Below are 22,184 nucleotides of genomic sequence, written 5' to 3' on the forward strand. Positions count from 1 at the left end.
ACCTGCGACGTCCATGATTGTGATTGCAAAGATGGCGCTGTTGTTCTGCACGGAAATAGCTCTTTCCGATATGGATTTACCCAAAAAATCGTTCAGGCACACAGTTCCACGCTCTCGGTCACATGTAAGTCAAAAAACTAGCCCGCTATATATATACAACCGATTGCTAAAATCACTCCCAAACATCCGCTTTTAGAGGATAACACCGGACATCCCATATACACAAATCCCCCTTTTCACACCCGTCTTCACCTTTTGGTGATCGACCCCCACCACCGCTAATAGAGGATGAGGCTGGACACGCCCTAATACACACACCCATTTTCACACCCCATGTCTTTGTTGTTCAACCTTGCTATGACCACAATCTTTTTTTATTTTCTTTATAATTCTTTTTTTTTATTAATTGTTTTTTTTTTATTAATTGTTTTTTAAATTAATTATTTATATAATTTAAAATTATTTTTTATATAATTTTTAATTAATTTTTTGATTGATTAATCAAAAATGTATTCACGTGCATGACTGTTATGCGCATCATGCACATGCACGTTCACATGCACACGCTTTGCTGGCCTTTATTTACTACTCACATCATTCAGATTTTTCCATCTACTACTCAAAGTTTTAAACTGTGTATTGAAAAAGTGTGAATTCACCCTTTAACCATTGCTGATTACAATAAAAATGTGCCATTTGTATAGCAATTTTAACAGTTACAAAGTGATTCAAAGACAGATAACAACAAGCAGTGAGACTGATATTTAAAAAAATATCTGCTTATAAGACTTAATAAAAAGTGATTACGCTATCAGATGCATATAAGAACCATTACATTTGTCAGTAATTTTCTTATGTTGTGTAGCAAGGTTCATCTCATGCCCCCAGAAATCTGTCACCAGATGATGCAAGAATGAAGTGAGCAAAAGCAAGACAGACTCACTGTGGCCTCAAACCTTGTAATCATTCTACTTACCAGAAAAAAATTTGACGAGGGAAAAGGCAATTTTTCAAATTTGGCAGGTAAACAGGGCATTTGTAACATATACAAACAAATTTCTTGGCATGTGAAGTTCATAAAGAGAAGTGTGAAATCAGCGAAGTCGGTCTGTGAGTTTTTGTGTGTCTGTTTTTTTGTTGCTGCTTGTATGTGCGCTTTTCAGCAGTGTCGGAAATTGTTTTTTCTCCCACACCAATAAAATTTGCCTGATGTCTTATGAGACCTGAGAGACGCACCGTGACTCACTAACACATGGTCTCTAAACCGAGACAGCTTAAACTGGTTTCATCTTCTCCGTCGTGTCTTTCTCTTCCTCCTCCCTGTATTCCTGTCTCGCTCTTACTTTTTAACTTTGTGATCTCTCCTCACCTGTCTGTCTTACTTTATATAACGCTGTACTCAACTCAGTGTGCCTTCTGTAATGCCTGGTCTCTCCCCAGTGGTCTCCCAGAGCCAATTATTTTGTTATTAAAAAAAACAGATCCAATCAGCAGCTAATTAAAGAGATAATGGGAGAATAATGACCCGGGCTGGGAGGAGGAAGAGCTCAAGAATGTGTGGATGGAGAGACAGAGGGAGTTGGGCTCGAATGGGAAAGTCAAACCAGAGATTAGCATGGGGAAAAACCTTGGACATATCGTAGTAAAGAATGAAGGGAGAACAGGCTGGCCTGTAGTGGAGCAGGTGTAGAGGAGGAGAAAGTGATTGGGGGTAGATGACAGACTGAGATGAAAGTAGAGATTGATGAAGTCACTGACAGATGTGACCGGCTGCTCATCCAGCTGTTGCCTGATCCAGAGACACCACAGCTGGTGACGAGGCAGCAAGGAGGAGGAGGGAGGTGGTTAGAATGTCAAAGTGCAGAGTTCAAAAGACGATATGCACGCAATGAACCTCCAGGGTCAGTCTTCTTTAATGTATTTAATGACGTGCTTAATAAGTTTATTCCCTTTCTTGCTGGGATGTAGATGAGAAAAATGATTCCACTCTCTTGTCTGTATGATAAATATCAAACTCCAACTGCTGGTTACCTCAGCTTAGCATAAAACAGCTAGTCTTGCTCTGTCCAAATGTAACAAAATCTACCTACCAGTGAACCTAAAGCTCACAAATATGTTTAATCTGTACAAAAAAGTGCAAAATCTATTCCTTTGTCAGAAAGAGGGAGAAACACAAACTGTAAGTTTACACTCCCTCACGATCACTTAGCTCTACTGATCAACTTTGGCTGGTCATTCCAAAAACCAGGTTCAGCACCTGGATGGTGGTGTTGCAATGGATAAGAAACATGCCTTTGCTGTGAAAGACCCAGGTTCAATCCCCCACTGTGACCTATCCACCATTGTATCCCTCAGCAAGACACTTAACCCCTACTTATTCCAGAGGTGTGCGACCTCTGACATATATATATGGCATTTGTAAATTGCTTTGGATTAAAGTGTCAGCTAAATGAAATGTAGACTGTGGAATGAGCTACCTCTAATTGGCCTCGACCAATTAATGTTTTAAAACTCACTTGTAGTCCCTGGTTTTTAACCCAGCATGAGAGTTGTGTAGTCTTGTTGTTTTATGTTTCTATGTGTTTTATATGTGTTTTTTATGTTTTATTTCTTGTCCAGCACTTTGTAAACCTTTGTTGTTTTTAAAATGTGCTCTATAAATAAAATGGATTGGATTGGATTGTAAGTGTGCCATTTTATTTCTTACTTATTACCTTCCTTAAGGATATGTTATTTTCAACTCAGTCTGTCATCTTTCTGCAGAATGTGTCTGATAATCCAAAATCCATGAGATTTGTTTAATAGGTAGGTGCCAAGCCAAGAGATTGAGGCACTTAATAGCTGACATGTCATGGTCCAGGATGACACGAGGGCCGCATTCACGGCACCACAGACTGCGCATGCATGTTAGGTGGTGCAGTCTATAGGCCGAGTGAGAGACCTTCTGAACAGTTAGGTAAGATCCAGATACATGTTTTCTGTTGTTAGATTTGATTGTCAGACTATATGGTATACTTTTGTGCACTTTTGGGCTAGCCGTCTTAGTTCCAATTACCTCTTAATACTAAAAAGCACACAATAATATTTTAGACAATAGTGTACTTTAAACTCTGACAACAGTTTGGGGAAGCTCAGCTTCAGTTTAAACATGAAGACGCCCTCGTGAACAAAGCGAGGTCCATGAAATGGCTTTCAGAGTTTGGTGTGGAAAAACACACAGCACAGAGCCCTGAGCTCAACCCCATCCAACACCTTTGGGATAAACTGGAACTCCGACTGTGAGCCAGGCCTCATCACCCAACTTCACTGGCTGACCTCACTAATGCTCTTATGGCTGAATGGGAGCTAACCCATGCAGCCAGGCTCCACAGCGAATTAATGACCATGGCTTTGCAATGGGATATTCAACGATCGAGTATGGGTGTAATTGTTCGGTTGTCCACATACATTTCTCCATGTAGTGGAGCTACGTCATATTTTGGTGCTTCGTACTGCTCCTTTGTCTTTTATCCACCACACATATCTTTGATTCACCTGATTCACACATTCACCCTTCTCATTCTTCTTCTTGATATCCCTGGTAACATCACATGTTGGAAAGAGGCGGCTTTCTGAGCAGTTAGGTATCAACTCATTCAGTCATTTTCACTGCACATAGTAATTCATCTTTCCTGCCAGCTGTTGTTGACTAAAATGACTTTAAAAAGCATTAATGTGAATGATGTGAATGTGAATCGCTGTTGCTCTATTTTTATTTATTATTAATAACAGCTGTATATATACTGTTTAGTCCACACATCACACACATACATAACAGACTGCTGAAGTGTTTGTAAAGTGACAGAGAAATGATTAATGAGCCCAGAAAAACCTCTGTGTTCTTTCACAGATTTTTACATTTGTGTTCTTTCACTTAAACCCACTTCACTCTGCTTTCATTCTGCCTCTAATATGATAATTACATTTTCAGTTCAATGTCTGTCAACATCACTCAGGTTAATCACTGGTGCTTCCTGCCTTGGCACTGAGGAAATCTAAAGTGCCTTTTGGTGTCTCTCTCTCTCTCTCTCTCTCTTGACAGGTGGAGGAGATCCGGGGTTTTATTGAGTCTCTGGCAGAGAAAGTTGAGGAGGTGAAGAGGAAGCACAGCGCCATCCTCGCCTCACCTAACCCTGACGAGAGTAAGGCTGTTTGTCTTTTGTGTTCTTTTTTGATGCTCTCAGGGTGACAAGCTCAACACACCAGGACATTCACAACTCCAAGTGAGTCCAGGTTTGTACTGGTTTTATCTGATTGCCCAACCTGTTCTCAGTTTCAAGTCATCAGATATGGACACATGATCAAGACCCCTTGGCGTCAGTTTGTAATGCAGTGGGAAGCCCCATACCGGCATAGTTTAGTCTGTAACATCATTTATGAATGCGAAATGCAGGTGTAGGATGTAAATAACAGAAAAGTCAGAGTAAGGAGGTGGTTAGGGTGGATGGGTGGGCCAGAAACCGGACTTTAACCCAGGAAACCAGTGTCTTTTTCCCGTGTGAAACAAAAAGTAAACATTGATTGTTTTTAGTACTAATTAACATAGTTATTTTAACCCAAACCATGATGTTTCCTAAACCTAACCAAGTAGTTTTGGTGGCTAAACAAATTGTGACGTTTACCAACGTTAACCACCAGTTTTATTTTGAAAGCCTAACTATTTATTATTGGTAACTTGACCGGACATTGCATATTGTTACTAACCTGACCGCTGAACCCTACACATACAAAAAAAGAGGTACCTAGAATATTAAAAAGGAGTCTTGACCAAGTGTCCATATGTGATGATTTGGGAGTAAGAATGTGATGGATTGCCCAGTTGCATTTGAATCCTTTGGTTAAAAAATACCATACAGGTGGGTGACATTAAAGGGGAAATCTGAATAAATCAGGGCATTTCCACCACAGAAACATTCCCAGGGAATGAAGAGCCTTTTGAGGAATTCAGGCACTTCATTGCCCAGTGCGGCGCCCGGTAGGAAATCACATCCCTCCGCATCTTTGCATTAACTTAGTATGTAATCGCGCTGCCAACAGCGTTGGCTTTGCGTTGTGTGGGAAACCAGCATTAACCTACACTTGACTGGAACTGTTGGAGCAGGGTTAGCAGAGCTAAACATCCCTTCATTCACAAAATGAAAAGGTACTGGCAGGTATTGCACATATCAACCGCAACTGAAATCATAAGGATTATGAGTTTACTGTTTTATTTGTTGCTTCTAATTAAGGTGTGTCATCATGAATTAATTTATTGATTCAACCAGAGGAGGTCACATTGTCCAGGCCAAGCCTAAACCTTTTGCACCCATGCTACTTAATGATAATATTAATGTTTAATACCGCAATGACTCAGTAAGGAGTCAGAGAAGCTCTTAATGGAAAGAATAAAGCCAAATGTCACTATTTTATATGCTGTCTATTGTACAAAGGCGCAGCAAAAATCCTGAAAAAATTGGCCGATTACACTGAATAAAGGACAAAAAAATTACTCCATTGCTTAAAGGAAATTGAGTAAATAAATAACAGTTTTTCAGAAACGCACAAAGCCGGCCTGTTGATGGAGACTGTGATAGATGCCGGAGAACCATGAAGATGTCCCTGTCCGCCAATCAGCTCCCTCTGTCCGTTTTTTCCCTCAGATCTCTTACACCCTTTTTTGTCCATTTCTCTCCACTTTTCTACTTCCTCTCCATTACTCTGTAGTCCTATCTTTACCTCTTCCCCTGCTGTTAACACCGTCTGCCATATTTCTTAGTTTCTCTCTCTTGCTGTGACCTATTTCAACCACTCTCCTCTTTACTTTTGTTCCATGTGTGCTGGATACTACAATCCATCTTTCCTCCTCTTTCTTCTCCATTTACTCGCATCTTTGTTCTCTCACACCTCCTCCTCTCTCATTTGTCAGGGCATTGATCTTTATCTCTGCTCTCACAAGGGGGATGTTACTCACACTAGTAACACCCTCCAATCCCCTTTCCTCCCCCCTGATTCCCTACCGCCCACCTACCAGCAAAAGCATCGATCTGCTTGCAGCAGCAGGCGTCAGATGAGCCCTTTAACTAGCCGGGTCGTGCAGATGACACACAGCGGAGCAGCAACAAGGCAAGGTGCTGCATTTAAGATACAAATTCTTTCACAAGTCGTCTCCTTTGTCACTGAAATCAATGCACAGTGTGGTTGTGTCTGCCTGATAAATGCACATCAGTCAGCAGCTGTTGTAAATGTCAGCATCATTCATTACACGAAGGTCAGATTGTTCTTCGCTGTCTGCCTGTTGCATTTTGGCCACTGATGGCGAATAAAATTACCTGAAAACCCTCTGTGAGGAAGCCCCTGAGCAGCATTTTATATTTTGTGTGTCCATGTGTGTCGGTGCAACTTTGTCTACTTTAAATCAAATTCATGTGCAACTAATTTGCACCAACTAAAATTTTGTTTGGAAACATATTGCTACCCAGATTACATTTTTATCATAAAACAAGAAGTAAACAAGGACTAGAGTATACGGGAAAGTGGGCTTTCTAAATTGTCCAAATTTTGAAAAGCACCACATCTGCAAGAAGTTCATTATTAGTACAATGTTTTTCTTTACTTTCCTGAAAATATCCGCTCCTGACAACTAATGGATAAGTAATGTCTTTTGGCAACTCAAATCATTCAAGCACCACTTTGGTCCAGACTGAAATATCTCCACAACTATTGGATTGACTGCCAATAAATTTGGTAGAATCAATCAATCAGTAAATCAACTAACCAATCAATGTTTTGATTCAAGGTCCCCAGAGGATAAATCCTAATGTTTTTGATGATCTTATGACTTATCTCCACTGTGAGATTGGCATGTGGTTTTGAGTGAATTTTATCCATTTCACCTCCTCCTGTTGCATTGATTGCTGTGAAATTTGGTACCCACATCCATGCCCTCCTCAGGATGACTTGTAATCACTTTGGTGAGTTTTTGTTTTGCATCATCACAAAATTACAATTTGTTGCATAGTATAGCAGGGTGGCGTTGTCTCAAATCAAACAGGACTGTTGTTCACTTACCGGAAATGACAGTAGCAACATGTGAGTTCTTCTTCTTCTTCTTCTTCTTCTTCTTTAACGGTGAATTGTAACTGGGCGTGTCATACACATTTGACCATGATTGTCACCCACCAAAATATCTGCCGGCTTGTTTGCTCACTTGACTTTTAGAATCGCAACCACAGCAACTTCCTCGGCTGCCATTTTCACAAGTTTGAAAATAGGTTGTTGGTGGTCCCTCCCCTTCTGCTATGTAGCCAAGATGGTGACCATTTAGGGTGAGAAGTGTCCAGCATTCCACACTAAGCTTTTTGACCATTATGAATTTACCATCCGGGTACTCATAATGAACTGCATTTTTCTATACTTGTCAGTGTGAACTCAAACGTAGAGGAAGGGCGCAAACTGAGACACATTTCACAACATGCTAAACATTATATCTGCTAAACATCGCACATTCCATGTGTTATGCTTACCATGTTTACCATCTTCATTCCCATCAGGCTGATGGGAATGTCATTAGTTTTGCAGGTATTTATCAGTAGCTGTTGTGGTATATCAGTCTGAACCTAAGCAGTGGACCAACCAACTGACATTGCCATCCATAGTGCCATGCTGCTACCATGGCTAGAAATACCCAAGGTGTACAAGTTAAGTGCAACTGGAGTGAAGTAGGGCTGACCCCGAATAGTCGAAGATTCAATGCTTTGAAGGACAAAGCCTGATTCAACTGTCAATCTTACAGTCTAATCTTCGGCGTTATGAAATAGGATCATACCATTTTGGCTATATGGGTCTCAACGTCTGACTTTACATAGAACTATCAGTTTTTTCCCAATAAGTTAATGTACAGCATAGAATGATATAAATGTCAAGATATAATAAATAAATAAAAATGTGGAAAGAACGAAGCTTTTAATAAATCTTTTTAAAAAGCGTGAATAAGTAAAAAATTTTAGCCCTAACCCATAAGTTAGGGGGTGTCAGTGTGCTTCAGCTTGAGTGTGTGTGTGGCAGACGAGGAAGAAAGACCATCAGCTGTGCTGGTGTTATGCCGTGTTGTCAGCACCTTGCGGGACGTTCGGATCATTTATCACCATTGATGAACCACACTAAGAATATTATATTGTTTATAAACAGTTAGGCCTACTTGGAATAAACGGGCATGCAGTTGGCCACTGAACATTATCCAGGTGGCAGTTTTGTTTCCTCCAAAACATCTTAGCTATTGAAATTAGTTATATATGTAAATAGGATTTGTAGAAAATAGGGTTGGTGTGTGTGTTGAAATCATAACTGTGCACTGTGTTGGCTCATGTGTGTGACTGCTGTAGTAACCGTGCATAATTCTGACATTTCTATGCTTCCGCTTATACTGGAGAGTGCCATCAAAACTAATTGCACAATGACATTTTGATGTGAAATCTAACGTACCTAATACGTACTAAGATCTGCACTGATTCATATTGAAAATGCTGCTCACATAAAAGGCCAGTGTGTTCTTCCATTAGTTTTTATTTTGCATTATAATTGCCTGTATTCTTTTATTTTCTCCTCTATGGTAAGAGGAACCTGTTCTGTTTCTGCTGTAACTTTAGATCTCGTTCGTCTTAACAAATGAAACTTCATCTCCTTCCTGATGAGAGTGAGTTCCACTTTTACTCTTCTAGTGCACGTAATTTTTCTTACAGTAGTTTTTCATCTAAACCTTCCTCTCTTCAGCATAAAAACAGCTATGGTGAATATTGCTAAAATAGGTGCTGATAATTTGCGTGTGTGATATTAAGAGGAAGGGTGATCATTTATTTTCTCTCCAGTCTGCTGGTAAACAGGATCATGGCGTTGCAGCACCTTTTACTTTTTTTAGTAAAGGTCTTTCACAACTCAGTGTAACATTGTGACGTGGTAAGCCTTCTGTTTCTCTCACAGTTTATCTGTTTTATAATCACATCATATCTCCCTGGCTACCACCCACCTGGCCAGCTTCACGACCCTTCTCTTACTGCCCCTCTGCTATGGGAGCTTTTGTGTTCGCTGTCTGAGACTGAGAAATTTCCACTGGGTTAACTCCAGCCCACTTACAACCCTGTATTAACACGTACACACACACACACACACACACACGATACTGACACAGTATGTGTAATATTACCTTCGCCCCTGCACTACACACTGTTACATATCACAGTTTACCCACTCCGCTAAATGAAGCATAGCAAATTTTCAACCAGGGAATTACAATATACAGTATATGTATGTTTGTTTTTGATTGGTTGGTATAGCACAGTGTCCCTGTTACACCAGCTTCGGGGTTTCACTCAGTGACACTCTTGGAAGTTTAAATCAGTTGCTCTCCCCTTACCCACTCACTTTGCTTCTTTCAGCATGCGTCTTCTTTTCACTGCAACTCTGCATCGCGATGTAACGTTACGTATTTACTGCTTTCAAAAGTAACAGTGGCAGTAAAACATTTTCTTTTTCAGGGAAAGAGGTGTGTGAGTAGCCATTTTCTGTGAGCTAACTATTAGCCTAATAATAACGTTTTTTAATTTTAAATTACATTTACAAAGGAAAGTTTTCAATTCAGGTTTTCATTTCATGAATAATTACACCAAAAAATAATTGTTGTAGTTATTACACTACTATACCACCATTATATTTTTCTGGTTGCGCAACCCCTAGAGGCAGCTCACACTTTGGGAATTGCTGCACTAGGTAATAGCCATCAGGTCATAATGGTTATTGAACTGGCATTTCCTCAAGCACATTCCTCTAATGCAGGAAGGGAAGACACAAATGCATTTTATATTTAGAAACATGATTGAATTCACGTTGCATTATTTGTTTAGTTTACAAGTATTGTTTAATGGTCTTGTGCATCACTGCTTCTTGTTATTTTGATTAATGAGACTGTACTTGATAGATTTCATAACAAAAGGCGATAAGTCAGTGATCATTGCTTCTCATGCACAAGCAACACTGGCCTTTACTGTCGGGGTTTGGTCTATGTGTCTGTCGGTTTCCTGTTTTATTTTAAGGTTTTCTGCTCTTGGTGTCCTGGTTTTACTTTATTTCCTGTCTGTGTCTTCCCTGCTGAATCGTAATGTGTCCCACCTGTTATTAATCTCCCTGCCTGCTTGTGTATGTGCTTGTCTGTCTGTATATATTGTTCAGGTATTCCTTTCGTCATTGTGTTGCGTGCACCTGTCCGAAACTCTGCATGTTTTATTCACCATCTGTTTGTTCCTGGATTATGTTTCTCACCTGCATGAATTCTTGTTGCTCATTTATTTGTGGATTTGGACTTTATGTTTCCTTTTGGATTTCTGTACCTTTTTTTTGTATTACTCTGTTTAGTTGGACTGTTTTCTGTTTGGACACTATACTTCTATAAATTGAACACTTTTTCTTTTTTAAATTATAAAACTCAGCCAGCCATGTTTGTGTCTACGGTTGGGACCTAAACCTGTTTCGGCCTGAGCGCTTAGTAACCTTTTTGACATTTACACTTTCTCCAAGTAGAGCATGATTGATAGGAAATAGTGCTGCAACTAAAGATTATTTTCATTGTCAATAAATCTGCCGCTGAATTGATTAGTTGATTGGTTTATAAAATGAAAGAAAATTGTAAAGTCTGGGAGGTTTATCTTCTCACAGTGTAACGTTTAATTTTACAAACGATTATATTGGTATAATTATTTAGAAGAAGCTGAACAATGGCACAAATAATAATAATAATAACATCTACATCTTCAGTGTCACAAATAGAACAGAATTAACATTAAACAAGATAATCCATCCATGCATGGCAACTCACACATGTAGATAGCCAGACTTCACACTTAAAATCACACCTACAGGCAACTTTAGAGCCTCCAATTATCATAACTTGTGTGTCTTTGGACTATGGGAGGAAACCTGAGCAGTGCATGCGATCATGAGAGTATGTTCTCAGTGCACTTAAAGTACCTTCCTGGTTTCTAAAACCATTTGAGATAAGCAGCCTGGAGTAATACCTTTTATAGTGCTGTCTGTACTACTTAGAGTATGCGAAAATCAATACAAAGCTAACAGAACCCCAGTAGAGGCACTTGAGATTTTTGTTTTCTCTCAAGACTTGTAACACGAAATTCCAACTTGCTATAGAAAATTTGTCCACAAACTGGTGTTTTTTGTCAATCACTCAATTTTCACACTTGCATTTTAACTCTGGACCAGAGGAACACACATTTTGCGTGACTTGGTTTGCATGTAATCCAAATCAAAAACATGGATTGAATGGGTTGTAATTTTACACCTCAGAATTACTGCAAAATAAAGTACAAAATCCTCAGTTTGAATTGAACTACCACCTTTGCAGCTGCAAAATGTACTTCTAGTTTAATGAAATGCAGAGAATCTGATCCTTAACACTGATACTTGAGAGTTTATTTAACAACATTTCTCAGTCTGTTTTTCCAACCACTTAGTGTGTGCTCCCTCTGACATCTCAGCCTCCACTTTCTAAAGAGCATCTTTCCTCTAACTCCTGAAAGTCCTCAGCTCGCAGCTCTATAGATGCTTGTTTTAATTGCAGCCTGTGAGTGTTACTATTTCTGGTGTCAGTTTTTTGGCTGAGTGCGCTCCCACCCTCAAAGTGTTGTTTGCCATAGCTCCTCCACCCTCAACCAAAATTTGAAAGTGTTATGTAAGTTCCCCCAGCTTTCTGTATTTCCTTTGTTCTTCCTCAACTATCTTTTTTCTTTGTTTCTCTTCATTATCTCTCTCTATTTCCTTTCCTCTTACATCTCCCTCACAATGACCAAGCTGATGTAATCTTATAGCCATTGAAAACACAGCTTTATACTGTGGAATAATAATATCCTTACATTGAGGTTAAATGTGTTGATGGTCAAAGCTAAGGCTAAGGAGACACACAAATTTATATACAATGGAAGTCAAAGCTAGTAACATAACTCATTCACACTGGGAGAAATCAGTTTACCTTCTCTCTGTTCTCTTGACTCCTGAGCCAGCGGTCAGCAAAGAAGCGTGCTGTGCTCTGATCTAGATTGAAATGTCAAGTGTTGGGAGACAGGGGGAGGATTCAAAGTGACAGTAACAGTACTCATAGCAACACTGTATTACTGCCTTGGAAGATGTTGCAGGTGAAAGACAGGTTGTTTGAGAGAATAAGTCGACTGTTTTAATCAGATTTAATCAGGTGCATCTGGTCCTGAGTGGTGCCCAAAATTATATTTCATGTACTGTGTTTTGCTTGCTGCAGAAACTGTATGACTTTATACAACTGTTTTCAGATATGCAAGACCTGTGAAGAGATTGTATTTATCTTGACCAGTAACAATTGAAAAAAATGACTTTGTTTTTGAATTTCTGTTTTTGAATATTTGTTTGTCCTGGGTTTTGGTGATAACAGAAAAAGATTATTTGAACAATACTATAGGTGTTTAATAAAAAATAAACACTGCTTTATTTTGTTTATTGTAATAAGTGTTGATTTCCACTGTATTTTTTGTTTCTTTACATTTTTATGTGTAACTGCATTCAGATACTACATTCAGGGGTCATCATGGAATAAGGAAAATGTCTAGGAGTCTAAATCAAAGTTTAAATAGTAATACTTGTCATTGACTGTAGCATATCTTTGAAACAACTGTCAAAATAACAGGTAGTTAAGTGCAAGCGTGTTGCATCCAGACTTTTTATGAGTAGTTTAGTGGTTATTTTTTCAGTGGTTAAATTCAATAAAGCTATATTGAATTGGTTAAACTTTATCTGTGCTGTCAGTTAGTCATTACCTGAGTTCATACTGTATCCCTGCAGTAAGGTAAATGTTTGAGGGATGAGTGCAGATTCTATCTATCTGAAACATCAGACAGATGGACTCTTAGACGATCAATAGGACTCGCGAACACACAAAGGACTGGTAATATATTTACAGGGAGAGCAGAGGAAGACAGAGAGACAGTCTGTGAGATATAGAAAATGATAAACGGCTGCAAGTTTGAGATTAGAAAGGCAGCAATTGACCCTGAGTTAGAGTGGTGGAAACAAGAATCGCCTTTGTGTCTTGTCTGTGTCACGCTGACACCCAGACATTGTGTCAATGTAATAATATGACCCGTTGTGTGTGTGAAAGACAGACTGCTGATGGTGATGGTCAAGTGGATAAATGCTTCTGTAGAACCAAGGCTGACTTAATGTAGGAAATAATTGACCAGGACTTCCAGGATATGAATCTTTTATTAGATCTTAATAATATGCTCTCATTCCCATATTCCTAATGAGTGATATAGGTACCATCCTGATCAGTAGACATGAAGGCTGGAGGTGTAGTTCAAGTGAAGCGAAAGTCAAAATGATGTCAAATATGATGCTGCATCTTTTTGGTTGATGGTGTCCACCACGCCAGATGTGATACTGAGCTTCAGGGTGCAGTGTTAGAGCAATAGTTTCAGGTTAAAGGAAAGGTTTGACATTTTGGGAAAGACATTTATTTACTTTGTTGCCAAAAGATGGAAGAGAAAATCTAAACCACCCTCATGTCCATAAGCAAAATGTGAAGCTATCACCAGCAGCCGACTAATTTAACATAGCACAAAAACTGGAAACAGTGGGAAACCGCTAGCCTTGCTTTGTCAAAAGGTAACCACCTACCAGCATCTCTAAAGCTCACTAATTATCTGTACTAGTGCAGTGCCTGGCCAGGGGCCGATGTGACACCTCCCTGTACTTTTTGTTCATAATGTGTCTCACATTGGTTTCACCTACAGCATTAATAACACTGAAACAACACAACAATGGCAGAGATACTGCTAGATATTCAGCGCTTCCTTAGAACTTCATAAAACTCCATTTCAGCACATTCGTTTCTATATCAAACCCGCATGATGACGATAACAGTGAACCAGATCAGATGACCTGATTGCAAATAAATATATATATATATATATATATAAGTGATGAAGTTAGACATATAATAGTAGACATGACGTGAAAAATATTTTTCCTTATTGTAGCTTTAAGTTGGAGAGTGTTCAATTTAGACCCAAATTTAGAAATGGTTGTGTTTATCTATAAGTGGTCATAAGATATATTTGACTGTTGCAGGTGACATACATGGAGCTGGGATAGTTTTTTCCCCAGGCTTTTCCACCATATCTAACCGCTTAATCATTTGCCATGACTGGTCAGCTTTTAAACTGACATGTGTGTGACTGATTTTGAGAAGCGTTGAATGAGATTGGGTCTATCTGCTCTGCTTTGTTTATCTGCATTGTTTCTGGCAAAATTTAAATTGTTCCCAGTATACTGCCAACTGTGGAAATAGTCATATTCAAAGTCGACCCGGTGCTCTGGTGGTTGTACATGCATACAGTGTATGGATTTGGACATGGATAACTACAGTGTTCTAGTTTTGAGTCCTTTTGAGGGCCTTTGCTGCATTGAAAGGATGGTGTTATAGTTTCCATATTATCAAAAAGTCCTATCATGAAAAGAAATTAATTAGGCCATCTCTCAATATCTTAGCCCCGAGCCAACTGGTTCCTACAGAAGACATAAACCATTTAAAACAGGTCACAATAATATTGTTTAATTTCCCCAAACAGATGGGCACTTTTATCTTGTTGTTTTTATTTCTAACACAAAAGTAAAGGTAAAAAAAATCCTTCATTCATTTATTACATTTTAATAAATATCCTGGAATCCCATATATTTCATCTTCTTTCTGCCCTTCTTCTATCTTCTACATTTCCTCCATTCCTTGCCGCCTCGAGCATCTCTGTCTCTTTCTCTCCCTCTGCCACTTTGAAACAATCTGAAGCTGGTGAGAGGACTGACTGCACACATCGCCATAGCAACACAGTCTTAATGATGGCAACAAGCGTGACCTGAAGATTTCATTTGAGAGCGTCTGGGAGAGAGGGATGGTGTGTGAAGCCACAGCTCAATTGACTCCTCAGTTTTGCCCTCTAATTTGCCTCCGTCTCACTTCTCCCTCGACTCATTCATCAGGGTCTGCATTCTTCCTCTTTTCAGGCAGCCAATAATGAGGCTGAATAGACGTTTGATCGAGCAGGTTGGCCTCCTCTGTTTGGTAACCACAACGGGAAATCTAATCTAACTCCTTAACACACACACGGCCCAAAAAACTAAGCTTGGTTTTTATGTCGTTATCTCTGTGGTGCCAGTTGACCTCATGGAGCAGGTCGCCAGAGGTTGCTATGGTTACACAGAATGAGAGGGACACTTTTTCATAACCATACCCCTACACGTGTTTCTAATGTTGTGCAAACGTGCACAAGTAGACATACAAAACGGTTAAAAGTACCTTCCTTTGTTTATAATGAAGTAGCCTTCGTTCATACTAACAGGTTACAGTGCATTCCTGATTACACTTCTAAATGTGATACGTGCCCTATAACTGATTATGAAGGCACTCTCGCTTTGCACACAGAGCACTTCTTATTCATTTTGCCCTGAGAACCTCAGCCCACCTCCTCAGATCAGTTTCTGACCCTGACAAACTCACTGTATGCTGCATACATTTTGCCCTTGGCAGCAAGACAGGAGACACAATTTTTATTCAAATGTATACCATGAATATGGTAATGCTGAACAATTTATTATTTATTTTTGTCTTTATAAATTGATATATCATGTTTCAAATATTGATATATGTATATAAATATGAATACTTTAGTTAATTATTGTTCTTTTATGTAGTTATATGATTGGCCTCTGCATATCCTCCATGATCCTCATATTATTTTACTTTAATATTTAATTTCTCTTTCTAACTGCTGCACTGCTGCTTACTCATAAAAATGAGGCCTAACAACTGTGTTGAATGCATTTCCTTCCTCATAAAACATTAGCAAAGCTGATTTTTGTGATAATATTTACAATTGTGCATCGTTTATATCCATATTTGCAAGCTTGCTGTGTTCTCTGCCTTTGTTGGTGCATTGTGTCATTTCTTTGTGTGTTGCCGCTGCCAACTGTGAATTTGCAGCAAATACTGTATTAAAGCATGGATGTAGTCTTGGTGACGTTGTGAAGCTCACCGTGGGAGGCTCTGGCTGTCACTTTGTGGCAGTCCCTGACTCCTGCTAAACCATAAATGGGCAAAGAGGTGGAGCTGAGGCGGGCCAAATGAAGCCTCATTCCTGAAACCACCTAGTGGCTAGCCACCTGTTACAGCACCCACCTGTCAATCAAAGGGCCCGTCCTTAATTATGCATAACTTGAAGCCTTAATATAATTTAAATAAGTTAAATAAAAATTCACTCCCCATACAGTTGTCATGAAGGGGTAAATTAGCTATAGAGACCAAAACCATTTTTGATCCAGGCTGTAAAATGTTTATTTCTACTGAAAAGTTGAGCATTTTAACATCGGGGTCGATGGGGATTGACTGGCTTTTGGAGCCAGCCTCAAGTGGCCATTTGATGAATTTCAGTTTTTTGCACTTCCGAGTTGGCTCATTTTTTCAGCCCCAGAGGTTGATTGATTTGATGTGCGCACGATCAAATCAGGGCAGGGACAGGGACCCATACATGAAAACCATTGCTCAATAGTGCTCAAAGTGTGCGTAGGGTTCTTTAAGAAACACCTGCCTGGGCGTCCTGGTGGCCTAGAGATTTAGGATGTAATTGCAACTTTCTCCCATAGTTTCCTGTCATCTCTTAACTCTTGCTATCAAATAAAGAGAGAAGAAACACACTGCCTGTCTATTGCTGGACATGAAATGTTGTAGTTTCTTCCGTGAACGAGTCTGAAGTTATCAATTAGCACTCTGCATGTCCACCACTTTATCCCACCAAGCTGTATGTACCACAGGCTGATGTTTGCTGATATGGCAATACGTCTTTTAAGCAGATTAAAAGCTTACCATCTCCACTGAGGTGTTATAGTTTTACGTTGTCAGACTAGCTGGCAGAGGATTTATCCCAGCTAGTGTTTGGTATAAGCGGCTGATTAGGATTCAAATGAAATATATTATTCAGTGTGAATAAAATAATGCCTTATTATAATAGTGCATCCTCTACTTTTTATTGTCTGTTTGTGTTTGTGTGTATGAGTTTTTAGCTCAATATGCTAGCCATGTCTTACCTGTTTTTTTTAATCATCAAATGTGATTTCTCAAACTGCCATAAAGAGCATTCATGTAATGGAGATTGGCAGTACATCTGTAGAGAAGGAGATGATATGATTATCTCATACATTTTAAGCTTCTTTCTAACATATGTGCAAATATTATGTTTTAATAATTGAACATCTATCAGCAATTTAAGTCTTTCTCATACTGTTTAAATTAAATCATCTATTGAGGCTCTGTCTGTAATTGGATGCAGATGTTTTCTGTCTCTAATTCATCTTTGTAATTTGTGCAGCTTTAAAGAAGCAGGTAACATACAGAAACTACAAATTTTTTTAATACTCATTAAAAAGAAGCACTGCAGGCAGTTTGGTTTGATCGAATAGTTTGAGTTGAGCAACTTTTAAGGATCATATTTTATCTCTGCTAGCTTCCTGGGGCTTGTTAACATATGGAGATGTGGTTCTCTTATGACATTAAATATTATAAATTAATTTCTCACTTCTTTGCAATGTGCTAAAATTAGCAATTAGTGCTCCGGGGGAACGTGTGTGTGAGAGAATGTGTGTGAAAGCCATTCTATTTTCACCTTTTCCCACCTTCTTGTTCGTTTCTATGTCCAGACTCAGATATTTCTTTCTCTTGTCTGTAGTGAAAGCCAAATAGATGTGCAACACTTTACTTTAACCCTCCATATTTAGCATTTGCAAGCATTACATAAAAATTTAATAAATGGTTTACAACACTATAATGTCATTGTAAGCAGATGTAAATGGTTATTAATACATTTGTTAACAACTACAAAACCTAACCCTAACAGATAACATAACATAATAACATAACATAATAAAACTGTGATTGTTAGAATATAAAATATGTCTTCATAGGAAAAGTTATAGTGTTGACAAATACTGTACATCCATAAACACTAAAAACTGTCCTCTCATGTGCTTACAACTGCATTATAGTGTGTTATAAACCATATAATAAATGTTTCTAGTGCTTATAAATCTAAATAGGGGCGGTTAAAGTAAAGTGTTAAGAGATCTTTGCACCAAAATTAAAGCTACTGAACATATAAAGAAATACAGGAAACACTGTACATTACATTTTTGTTTATCTTATATGGATGTGATAATAGATACATGTAGCTTTCTATTGCTACATAACTGATATTCTGCAGTCATTGTAGTAAATTAGTAAATGTGCAGGCAGTTCTGTGGTATTATTACACTGTGGTGACCACAGAATATCACACAGCATGCTTAATACATGTTAGGCCTGTTTTGTAAAATATATTGGATGCCAGTTTGACCAAAGGTGACAGCAGGTGAAATAGCTCGTTTAGTCGGCCCATATTTCGAGGTGATGAAAACAACAAGGAAGATGGTTTGTAGTAGTGAGGACAGAACATTGGAAAAGTAATGATAATCTATTTTCCTCTTTTTCTATTTTCTGTGCAATTACAAAAGAAGAAGTTCATTAGACATGATTAGTCAAGTGAACCATTCAAGTGCATCTTTATCACCACAGAGAATATTGTTTTGTTTCAATTAATTTTCTCTGTTATAAATGGATTCTACCTTAAACTGGCAACTACAATCTCCCAGTCCTGTTTCTTCTAATCTAATCATATTTACTGATGTTTGAGGCAAGGCACAATTAATCCAATTTACACTAGATAAAATTTGTTTTCAGTGTATTCTCCCATATATAATAATCCGAAGTGTGTGGAAAATATGATGATAAAACTGCTGGTTTGGCTGTCACTGTAATGAGTGATAGAAGGGAGAAAAGATTAAATGGAAAAGACGGTCGGTTCCTCAGTTTGTCATAAGCAACATGACAACACGATGTGACTGTCACTCCAGCCATCCTTCAGTGCTGCTGCCTTATGAAGATTGTGCTGATGAGAAGAATTGTGTCTATATGTGCAAAAAGATATGAGAGTTAAAACAAGCCCCTACATAGAACCAGTGCTGCGACACACCACAGCATTTACATTTGAAGTTTTAAAAAGTTCTGTTATTTTGGAACAGTTTGAACCTAGTTTATTTTAGCACAGCAGAACTTAAACTAAAGATATCGTGCAACACTGGGCTCTGTGTTTGACTAGTTTTGTAACTTTCTGAAACCGAAAATCCAACAAGGTCGCCTACCTCACGCAGCAATTGGCCAGCTGTGTGGAGTTGAAAAAGTAGGCAGGCTTTGAACTTTGATGCGATTACCTCTGTCACTGTTCATGTATACACATGAATGCAACACCATGAAGGCCTTCAAGGAGTGACTGTCCAAAAGTGTAACTACGAGATTATTTTTATTATCATTAACTGTGCAGATTATTTTTCCGGTGAATCATTTTGTCTATAAAATGTCAAAATAATAAAATGATCACCACAGCCTAATGTGATCTGTTTCGTTTACTATCATTTGACAAAGCTGGAACCCACAAATCTTTGCCATTTCTGCTAGAACAATCACTACAACGCTTAATCAATTTTACATTTTTTGTCAATACAATCGATTTATTGCTGGAGTTCTTGTGTTCTCTCTTATCCCTGTTTGAACAGACATCGTGTCTAACTCTTTTCTATGGCGACAGGATCAACACTGCATTCAAGTGTGGCTGTTCTAAACAGCTATAAACATATTGTATGTGGACGATACACTAGATGAACTACTTTGTTACAAGCATACCCTGGTTGTTTTTTTGCCTTTTGAGTCCTCCTCAGGATGTGTTATGACCTCCATGAATGACCTTTTTTTTCTTCCTTTATGTGGCCTGCTGTTTATGTATTTAGTATTTGACTGTATAATTGTGCTTTCGGACTCTCATGTTTTTGTGCCTCCTCAACAAGAACAGTTCCCATTTAGAAAACGGTCAGCATGTCATGCTGGAGGAGAGTTTGCTGATTTGATTGGTCATCATTGAAATCTGCCCTATTCCATCTTCTGATAACCTATTCCTGCTGGTAACAATACATTCTTTCTCTTGTTGCCCAGATTGTGCTGCAATCCATCGTGATTTCACTTGTTCCTCTGGTCACCAAAATAGCTAAATCTTTCTTGTCAGCACCCACATGTACCCATCTACCCACATGAGTTTCAACTTTACGTCTCTATATACTGTACTGCATGTATGGTTGAGGGTGTGAGCCTGCATAGAAAGGGGACAGTGGACTGTAGAGAGGAGTGAAGTACGCTGGTACTCTCTGTGCAAAAGAGAAAGCAGTAAGAAGGATGAGATGCGATGCTGTGGACTGAAGCTGATGAATTGTTTGTCCCTGTTGGGTGTGACATTTAGATTCATTTCTAGTGTGTCAGTATTGATTCTGTGTCTGTGAAACAGGCTGGCACAGAGGTTTTTGTGTGAGTGGGTGAGTTAGTATACAAGTGTGGGTTTATGTGTAGTATCATACAAGTCCACTAATCTCTTTCTCCTCTTCTCAGAAACTAAGGGTGAGCTGGAGGACCTTATGGCAGACATCAAGAAGTTGGCCAACAAAGTGCGCTCCAAATTAAAGAGTTAGTATGATTTTTCTATTTTCTCCTGCTAGAGATGCAACTAATGACTATTTTCTGTATCAGTCATCAATCAAACCCTTTGCTTGTTTGTGTTCAAATAATTAGATGTTTAGTACACAAAAATTTCAAATATTGAGTAAGTGTCATGAGTTAGATGAGCTGATCAGCAGCCAGATAATGTATTATGCATTACTTAAGATATGAAACAAGACGAAAAAGCTAATCTTTGTGTTTAAAGCTGCACCTAGTAAATGTTTACTAATTTTATCATAATTTACTGTTTTACAATTATAATTTTGTTCTCTTTTGGCTCCAGTATGAGGGATTTTCTTAACAAGTATGTTAAAGTTGAAACGACTAGTCAATTCATTGATAAGTCAACTGATCAGTAACTATTATCATTATCAATTAATTGTTTATGTAATTTTTTAAAGCAAAAATAATAAATATTTAAAGATTCCTCTAATTTGAGGATTTGCTGTTTTTCTATGTCTTATATCATAAAAAACTAAATATTTTGGGGTTATGCAGTGTTGGTTGGATAACAAAAGACCAATTAGGAGATCAAAGTGTAATCTAAAAAATTGTGACAAATGTTTTTAAATTCACTTTCACTTTCATTTTCTGATATTTTACAGACAAAAGTAAATGGCAGATTAATTGATAATAAAAATAATAATGTGTTGCAGCCCTGAAATCTGTATTACAATATTATGACTACATCCATAAGCAGTGTGTGCAGCTGTTTCTCTTTCATGTGATGTGACGGCCTAGAACTTGCTCAGGAGAGGAGAGAGGGTAAGAAGTGAGCCATAAAGCGACAGTGAACTGTATAGCACATGGCAGCTGACAGACAACTCAGTTTACACTAGTAGATTCTGCACTGCAGTGGGCAGAGTGATAAGTGTCACTTGCCACAGAGGCGGTGATTCATATGCATGAGCACATACAAGTTTTATTCACACACGCAAACTGACTAATGTTACAGTAATATACAGGCATAAAGTGTTTGTGTTTATAATATATAAAATAAATAGTTATTATTATGTGTGTGCGTGTATGTGTGAGGCATCTAATCTTCTTATTCTGGTTTGTCTGCCACCTTCTCTGCTTTGCTTGTACATTTTAACTCTCATTTTATTCCCTACAGGATTCAGGTGTCGAAAAATAGGGGTCAGAGATAAAATATCTGTACACAGTATCTTTCAGGAAAGTAGAGCACAACTTCAGTGCAGAGAGCTAGAAGATAATAGCCCCAATCCCTCACCCTGTGTGCCTACAGATACACAAACACAAACACACAGTATCGTGTGCACAGTATCGTATGTACACTGATACATTCACTTGACTATGCTATCAGGCAGAACAGGATCTGCATCACCGGCCACTAACTGTGTCACTCCAACTCATATTAATCTCATATTAATAGTTGCGACAGGATACTTTTCTGTAACAGTGTGTGTGTGTGTGTGTGTGTGTGTGTGTGTGTGTG

General features: G+C 38.5%; 1 protein-coding gene across 10 annotated transcripts in view; it reads left to right on the forward strand.

Annotated features, from left to right (window-relative positions):
- Window positions 1–22,184, forward strand: part of stx1a (syntaxin 1A (brain)) — a 72,985-nt gene that overhangs the window by 27,757 nt on the left and 23,044 nt on the right. For all 10 annotated transcript variants that reach the window (XR_006828713.1, XR_006828714.1, XM_046073256.1 and 7 more), the window contains exons 3-4: window positions 4,082–4,181; window positions 20,618–20,692. Coding sequence is in view for 8 of the 10 variants with exons in the window: in XM_046073256.1 (XP_045929212.1) it covers window positions 4,082–4,181; window positions 20,618–20,692 (175 nt within the window). In the remaining 2 variants the exon portion in view is untranslated. The remainder of the gene's footprint in view (window positions 1–4,081; window positions 4,182–20,617; window positions 20,693–22,184) is intronic.

This window comes from Micropterus dolomieu, linkage group LG17 (assembly GCF_021292245.1).
Source record: "Micropterus dolomieu isolate WLL.071019.BEF.003 ecotype Adirondacks linkage group LG17, ASM2129224v1, whole genome shotgun sequence".
NCBI classification, from domain to species: domain Eukaryota; kingdom Metazoa; phylum Chordata; class Actinopteri; order Centrarchiformes; family Centrarchidae; genus Micropterus; species Micropterus dolomieu.